A 7997-nucleotide genomic window follows, 5' to 3' on the forward strand; every position below is an offset into this window, starting at 1 on the left:
GTAGCTACAATTGTCCCTAGGATTTTAGACATGCAATTTGAGTGCAAACTGCCTTGAGGAATAGTATGTGCTCTGCGACTTGCAAGACAGACGTGCTTTAGGCGTGACAACGAAGCGCTGGAGTTTGAGCTCCGACTAGAGGACAGACAAGGCAACGGCATATCGGCACTTGTGACGATCTGTGACCAATTGGGCGCTCTTCCTTGCAAATGACTCTCTTCATCGCGCTTACTCTCAAGATGACACAACATCAAGAAAAAAAATACAAGAGGTATCGAAGACATACTTTATATGTTAGACATTATGTAGGAAAAATCCCGGGGTCAAACGGGCTCGGTCTGAATGCATGGTAACAGAAGTGCAAAACACCTTACACTACCAGGTCAATGATAGTAGTCGACAAGTATACTTTATCAAACAACATCTCCATGTGCCTGCCGACCACACCGGCCACACTCCCAGGAAATGATGTGTCGACACATTTTCCGAATGAAGTGTTCAGGAGCTCCATAAGCTTCTAGCGGAAGATCGGTCAGCAATTTGGGACATGTCGCGAAGACCTTACTGTGGGACGTGCATCCCATCTGGTCCTGTGGAGTACTTCGCGGCCATTAGTGGACAAAGTCGAATTTTCCCCTGCACCGCTCATGAACTCTGGGCCCTCTTAGGACGAGCGAGTAATAATTGCAACGTAATACGTGGCACAGGTCAGCATGCCCGTTCAGAGAAAATGTTCATGCACTCTTCGTCTATGAAAAATGCAGTGCCAACATCTACATAGTGATCATCAGCGCGAGTGCAGAACAAACTAAGTGAAAAATAGATCTTACTGTCCAGGAAAGTGAGAGAGAGATTGCGCGCCAGACCGTGCAGATGATGTTAGAATGACGACCCTGTTGAGTCCGTCGGGCATTAGACATGCAACTATAAGGGCCATTTGGAGACGAGAACGACTTACTGTGATCACCAAAAGCGCTACATCGAAATGCAATGGCAACAACACTGATTCATTCACTAAATGCTTCCCACTCAGGCGCGTCTCCTGCGGCCAGCAGGCTTCTGGCAAACCGACACTGACGAGATGATTCCTACTAGTACAGGTATACCCATGCTGAGTAACCATGTCAGTTGTAACGCCTAAGCACAAGCACAAGGTGATATATTTGTAAATACCCAAGTGGCCTCCCCGTATTGAGAAGCTTGCTGCACAAGGGAAGACCTGTGAAGTTGCACTACTAGTAGGACCCCTAATATGAGCCATGTTCAGATGTGCGAGAAATAGAGGACTGCCGGTCAGATACGGATATCCTGAGTCACGAAGGTTGAAGCAGAGTAGCTACAACCGCCTCTGGGAGGCTAGACTGCGGCCACCTATGTCCAGCACAAGTCCAGGACCATTATGGAAAGACTTCCCGAATTTTGTTCTGGAGCGCATTCAGTGACGACTCCTCGATGACCACGTTAACTGGTGTCGAAGTCTGGGCAGAGCGCACACTGGAAAAGACAACAACAGTGGCAAGCAAGGTGAAGCTTCTCTGAGTGATCCCTTCCGTACTCCAAATTAGCGAATTCATGAACTTTGCCAGTGGCCAGTTTCAAATGTAACGCAAGTATGCGATACAGTAGCATTTAATACAGAGGCTATATGCGACACAGTAGTATCTAATAGAGACTATATGCAATACAGTAGCATTTACTAATACAGAGGCTACAGTAGCATTTAATACAAAGGCTACACACGATAGTACAGCACATCAGAGGTAAGGAAAGATCAAGCGGAGGAAAATTGGAAGAAAGGATAGATCATCCGACCAGCTATCTCAAGCTATATCGCGTGACATGGTTTGCGAACTGGTAGGTATACTTGTTATTCAGTGCCTTCAATCACTGCTGGAGTGCGCTTGCTTGATGGTATTGGGTCGATTTCGTTGCTCTTCGAGTCGGGTGGCTTACCCAGTTCAAATGGGAAAGTGCCTTGTCACCCTGTGGCCACCCATTCATTGAGGCTTTGTATGTGAGGAGTTCCGTCTTGTCGTCATGCCTAACTGCTTTAGAGACCAGTGACCTCAAAGTTTCAAGAAGATGCATTAGAGGTGCATTACCTGGCACCATCAGCGGCTCCTCGAGAAAACCTGTCTTGTGAAATCGACAGGAAGTATTACCACTGCCTTCAAAGACCAGGGAAAAAGATGTCAATTGAATGATTTGGTTCGTAGACTGGTTACCATCTAATGTAGATGTTTTCTCTGCCAAATTTGACTCACCAAAACATTGCAGGGAATAGGGTGTACCTTGTGCGCGACCGCGGAACTGGTAGCAAGCTGACTTTGAATGGGAGTGTGAGCGAGTCACCACGGCCCACCACTTCGCCTCCCTGCGGTCCCACTACGATAGAATGCCACAGGTAAACTCAAACCCTGGGCCATATCCTCAAGTCGTCCTGGTATGGTGTGGCTGCAGGTGAAGATTTGACGTCGCAGATGTCACCGGTCAAAATGGAAGCATCAACGGCAGACACTCCAGCACCGTGTCAGGGGAGATAGACCTTCAATGAGTGTGAGGACTGTGCATAGAACTAACGTGTGCGGCTCGCGGTGTGCGATGTGTTGGAGGGCGTATTCCATAACAGAGAGGACATATGGCCCTGTGTCGAGTTGCGACTGAATCATGTCGAGGTTGTATGTGTGTATGAGGAGTGGATGGTCTGATGAAAGAGGGAAGAGAGAAGGTGCTCATATACCTGGCTGGCCGTGGCCGTGGCAACGGCACACAAAGAGTAATAATGGCTTGGTAATGGTGGCACCATCGCCACCGAGCCACAACCTTATGGAGCAATGGATTAAAGCACTGACCGTAAGCTGTTCCTCAGAAAGGATGTCAGCTCGATCATGCACTTATTGTTGCTTATGCGTCTGCATTTTAACGGACGATGGTAGGGTGGTCAGCAACAAAGAAAGAACAACCATACACAGATTGCCGAAGAGTAAAAATGTTTGCACAGACTGACCTTGCCTACTGCAGTTCCGCTGTGGCACTACTGCCTTCCACGCTCGTTGAACACTGAGCACCAACGCGTCTCTTCCGACGTGCACGATATTTACAGCAGGTGTTTCGACAGGAGACTGCTGGCCCGATGAGGACTACAAGTCGCCCACATTTTATGATCCCAATCACTCGGACTCGCCCAAGGCACGAGGGAATGGAGTGAATGCGTCTTGAGCGACAACTTACAATGCTTTGGGTGGACCTCGCAAGGAACCCCTGCGCGCAACGGCATAGACATCTCAGATAGAGGAAACAAGAACGACACCTGAGCACTCATCGCTCAGGCATCGGAAGCCTCCAGTGAGGACGAGATGCACAAAATGAAGCACTGGGGGGCATGATGGAATCTGCCGCGTACCCGATGCTGCTCTTCTACCTCCGCCATATTCAATATAAATCATGCTCGTATCGAACGTCTGACCAAGGGGTAATCATCTTGAGATCTAGAAGACATAGCTTTAGCATCGCTAAGCTCAACAGAGATAGCCGAAACTGAAGCTCGTAACCTGATTGTTGAACGAAACAGCACTGTGTGGGCCGGTGTCAACATTTACGTCTTGCCCTGTCGAACATCTGGAATTACAAGAGAGCCATATCAAGGCACGAGACAAGGACCGGCAGGCGTGGAAAGTGGATACCCTTTGTCCAGGAGCATACAGGACTTGGGGGCTTTACTGGGGCATCTCCATTGCGTTTGATGCTCCCCATTCCACGCCGTGTCTCTGGATGCGCACAGTCCCTTCTTGTTCTCTCTCTGGGTCAGATACTGCGAAGACGAACAATGGACCATCGAGAAGCACAAACGGAGCCTTTACAAAACACACCATCAATTAAAAGGCACGGAAAAGAAGGACCACTGCGATGAGGCATTCGCAAGAGTAATTTGTTCTCTCTGGGCAGAGTCTGTCTCAATTTTTGTGCCTCAGGATATCGTATCTGATGAGCAAATGACGTGGAAGCTTACGTTCATATTTCTTTCCATTTTCCCATCTCCAGGTGCTTCCTATTCTGCAGGATAACCATGCTCACTTTGCTGAAAGATCTTATCACAAGCCCAGGCATTCCACAATATTATACACCCTAATATATGAAGCGACATGGCCACGACCAGCCTACGTCCGGCGTCCGAGTCAGCGCTCGGTGAGAAGGGTGATGGAATGCTGACGAGTCATCATCATAAGGAGACGCCAGGGATAAAAATAAAAATGGGGGAGTGGACAATGGGGAGTGTCTGGGGATCGAGAGTAGTGGTGACCGAGTGGGAGCGTGCGCCAAGGGTAAGACTAGGAGGGATGCAACGACATGGAAGAGTTGCAAAGGTCAACTGGTCCTCTAGCAAGTAGCTAGCATCTCTCATCAGCCGAAGCCAATGTCGAAAAGAAGAATGCCTTGAGATAGGTATAAACATGTCGCACGAGGTCCATTGCCTCGACGATGCCATGAAGAGTGCTGACAGTGATTTTACATCCACCAAATGCACTGAGGTGCCCATACGGGCACTTATCAAATTTGGCAGACATACACACAAAATCGCGGCTACTACTACATATACACGTACCATAAGTAACGATCTGATACATGTCCGACACTGGGAAAGCTCAACCGCTAACCAACAACGTGTTGGCCATACAATCGCTGCAGAAGTTGTTAGGGTTACATATCGCAAATGTGATGGAAATTAGTAGATATGAGGGCAACAGAAGATATTGGCATGACGAGGAGCTCCATAGTAGTTTCCGACTGTGACAAGCAGGGATGCTTGATCATAACAAATCTGTAAGGATGACACATCAATACAACAACCAGGAGGTAATGCTAGAACATACAGTGTTCATTCAATCAATGGAGAGCTTTGAGACGGTATAAGAATGCCTCCCCTCCAGTTGCAATAGTGGCAGATTCTTGGACATGCGTCTGGTTGGCACCTCGTGCTTCACTCTGCCAGACAAGAGTGTCTGTACTCATTATCAAGTAGGCGATAAACCTGTCGCTACACTCTCCGATCTGCAGAGCATTCAGGTAACTCAAAACCTGCTGCACGTATGTTTCCCGCTGTTTATCATGGCGTTTCACCTCGATCAAGGTGAGAGTGAGGTCGAATGTCATACCCATGGCTTCACTGCCTTTCGAAATCACGAAGTCCGGGATCCAATTCTTCAACAGAACTTCACCTTGCGGCAGATCCAGGTCGTCATATGATGGCTCTGGGGCAGCCGAGCTAGCTGCAGGAGCTGACGAGACGGGAACAGCGTGGTGTGCTGATTGATGATGACTGGCAGAGGGCGGCAATTGCGCTACAACGTTCATGGGTGTTGGACCTACCACTTCCTGCAGTAGTGCCTGCGGTGACACTAGAAATTCCCGAGAAGGAGGGAAAATATCCATGAAAATCACATTCAAAGGGCCATATAGGGAATTCTCGTAGGTCTGAGGGGGATCCAGTGACTGCTTAAAACGATTGATGAACCAACGAGCATTCGGAGCCTGCGCCATCTATGGTCGAGTGAGCTCATTAGAAGACGAAGGATCGTGCACACAATCACTGACATGGATGTGCCTCTTCGAGAACTGGGCGCGTTCTAGGTGTGGATGAGGTGAAGTCCTTTAGACAGAGAGCTGACGATAGAGCGATGCGATTGGCGAGCGGGTGTAACGTTGGTGTGTCAGCGAGGGAAGACTGTGCTATTCGCAGGTACGGTTTGGATACTGACGAAAGCCCCCAAATGCCTCGTAATTTATACGTGGCGCGGTCGGCGCTTTATTGACCATTTGTCAGAGACGACACGGTAATTTCGCCAGATGCATCACCAGGTGTGAGCAGCGAGGCAGGAAAAAGGTTTTGGCAGTGAATCGGTAGGCATAAGCAACGCCATATAGAAACAAGCCACCAGACGCAGCGTCGTAACAATTACCGTATGTGGCGTCATGATAGAATGAACTTTTCAGGGGTCACTGGGCCCAGCACTGTGGCAAGACTATCTTTCCTTCGCAGGCGCACACGGCACCACAGCAACACAAAACCAATCAGCGGTGCCAAGATCCAGTGAGGAAGAACATCGAGCATCAAGGTACCCAGCGCCGAAAACCACGAGGATCCAGCAGTCTCTCGCATCAAAAAGATTTTAATCGTGAGGGACATGAACCGAGAATGTCAAAAAGAGAAGCACACAAACGCGGTGATGCGGCAGGGAAGCTGTATTAATCGGACGACCTTCCAACGGACGATTTTTAGTGACTCGTGGTGAGTCAACGAGGAAACAGTCAACGAGGAAACACACTACTCACGATCATGTCAGACATCACCTCAATCGCAAGCCGTAGGATTCTAGGGCTCATCCGCTGATAGGCTGAGACTCCATTCGTTTCAGGAGTGCGGCACCCTTTAGGGTAGCTCATGGAACTAAGGCTGGAATCCGAGAGTGCACACTATGGCGTACCTGATGAAACCAACCCTGTTTCGAATGAACTTCTCACCAAATCTTCACATTATTCTCGTGCTTGTTGTTGCGCCCACTGTCCCTGTGAGATGATGAGCCAAGTCACCCGACCTCAGGCGATCTGTGTAGAATTACCCAGGAAACTTGAACAAAATCGGATCGCTCATGGTACCGAGTGTGGGTGGAGATAATGAGTTGAAGGTGCCGGAAACAATCACTACCTAGACGAAAATCGTAGGAGTCAGAGAGGGCGGGTTCTCGTGGAGACGGTTCTTACAGCAGATATTGGTCTGCGTTGCGGCAGTCTAAATTGTGAATAGTCCGCAGTCGGCCACATGCAATCGCGAGCAATCATTGTATTATCATCTTGTGGGTCCGCGCGGAACTTCCTCCGTGCCTCGCCGTAACAAGTTGTACACTTGTGTAACCATTTGATGTCAGGCCTGGACTAGGACAGAAGGGGAGACATGCTGTATCCGGGCTCCGCTCATGATCAATTGATCAGCCGCCCTACATCACAGCCCCTGAGCTACCAGTGAAGTTCCGTCCCAGAAGAAATGCGTGGAAGTAAAGGAGACGGAGAAGTGCCATTTAGGAACCCTTCGGCGCTCACCGCCACTGCGCCGTTATGACAAGCGCTCAGCGTGACTCTTTCAGAGGTGTGGCCAAGGTGTAGCGTCGCCCTGCTTCTCGGTATATAAACATCGGCACTGGCCTTGAGACGTCCCAGTCTCGACTGCGAACTGTACTTGTGTATCCAGCTTAAGCCTCAGGACTCAGGTATGTATGATCATTGCTCTTACTGAACGACATCGGTCCGATTGCTCTCCATCTAGCCTATTCAACCAATTGCCTTGGCCGTAAAAGCCTGACGTTCACCTATCCCTCGTTGGTGGGTGCACGAAACTCACTGCTAGCGCTCATACTAAACGGCCGTATCGTATAGCATCATGATCTATGTCATTGGCGGCTACTTCTTGACCAAAGAACAGCTCACCACCTTCGGTGCTAAGCGTGGTCTCAACATTCCCAACGGCAAAGCTTACATCCTGAACTCCCACCTGCTCTCCAGGGGCATCAGATCCTGTACTGCAGTCCCGGTCACTTTGCCTCAGAAGGTCCCAAACTCTGAGGAGCCTGTTGTATGTGGGACTTTGATTACTACTCACCAGCGAGATGATAAAGCGGAGCATTTCCGCGATTGCGTTCCGTTTGTAGAAGACGACGATGATTTGAAGATCAAGCGCTGACTGTAGCGACATGGGGTGTCAGAGCCTGTGTTCGAGACAGTTCCTGATCTGTTTGGGAAGTTCAACGAGGACGGTGTATTCATTGATTAGTTCAGCATTCACTTTTGATTCGTCGAAGTGCATATTTTAATAGCTCGTGACGTGTAGATACTTGTTGCAATGACTATTGGGAAGTTCAGGGAGAACGGTGTGAATAAAATATCTCTTCCTTCATGTACCTGAGGCCACCTGTAGCTGGCACAGTAATATATAAAAGCCTGTACCT

At 49.1% G+C, this 7997-nt stretch overlaps 2 protein-coding genes across 2 annotated transcripts; one reads left to right on the forward strand and one right to left on the reverse strand.

Annotated features, from left to right (window-relative positions):
- Window positions 1-4884: 4884 nt before the first annotated feature.
- Window positions 4885-5538, reverse strand: SCP_0200820 (hypothetical protein; the record flags this gene model as incomplete). The annotated part of the gene is made up of 1 exon (XM_027753997.1): window positions 4885-5538. One exon carries the CDS (start codon window positions 5536-5538, stop codon window positions 4885-4887), a length of 654 nt encoding a protein of 217 aa, XP_027609798.1.
- A 1894-nt stretch (window positions 5539-7432) lies between these two features.
- Window positions 7433-7732, forward strand: SCP_0200830 (hypothetical protein; the record flags this gene model as incomplete). The annotated part of the gene is made up of 1 exon (XM_027753998.1): window positions 7433-7732. One exon carries the CDS (start codon window positions 7433-7435, stop codon window positions 7730-7732), a length of 300 nt encoding a protein of 99 aa, XP_027609799.1.
- Window positions 7733-7997: the final 265 nt, after the last annotated feature.

The sequence above is a fragment of the Sparassis crispa genome, assembly GCF_003851025.1.
Source record: "Sparassis crispa DNA, contig_000001F, whole genome shotgun sequence".
NCBI classification, from domain to species: domain Eukaryota; kingdom Fungi; phylum Basidiomycota; class Agaricomycetes; order Polyporales; family Sparassidaceae; genus Sparassis; species Sparassis crispa.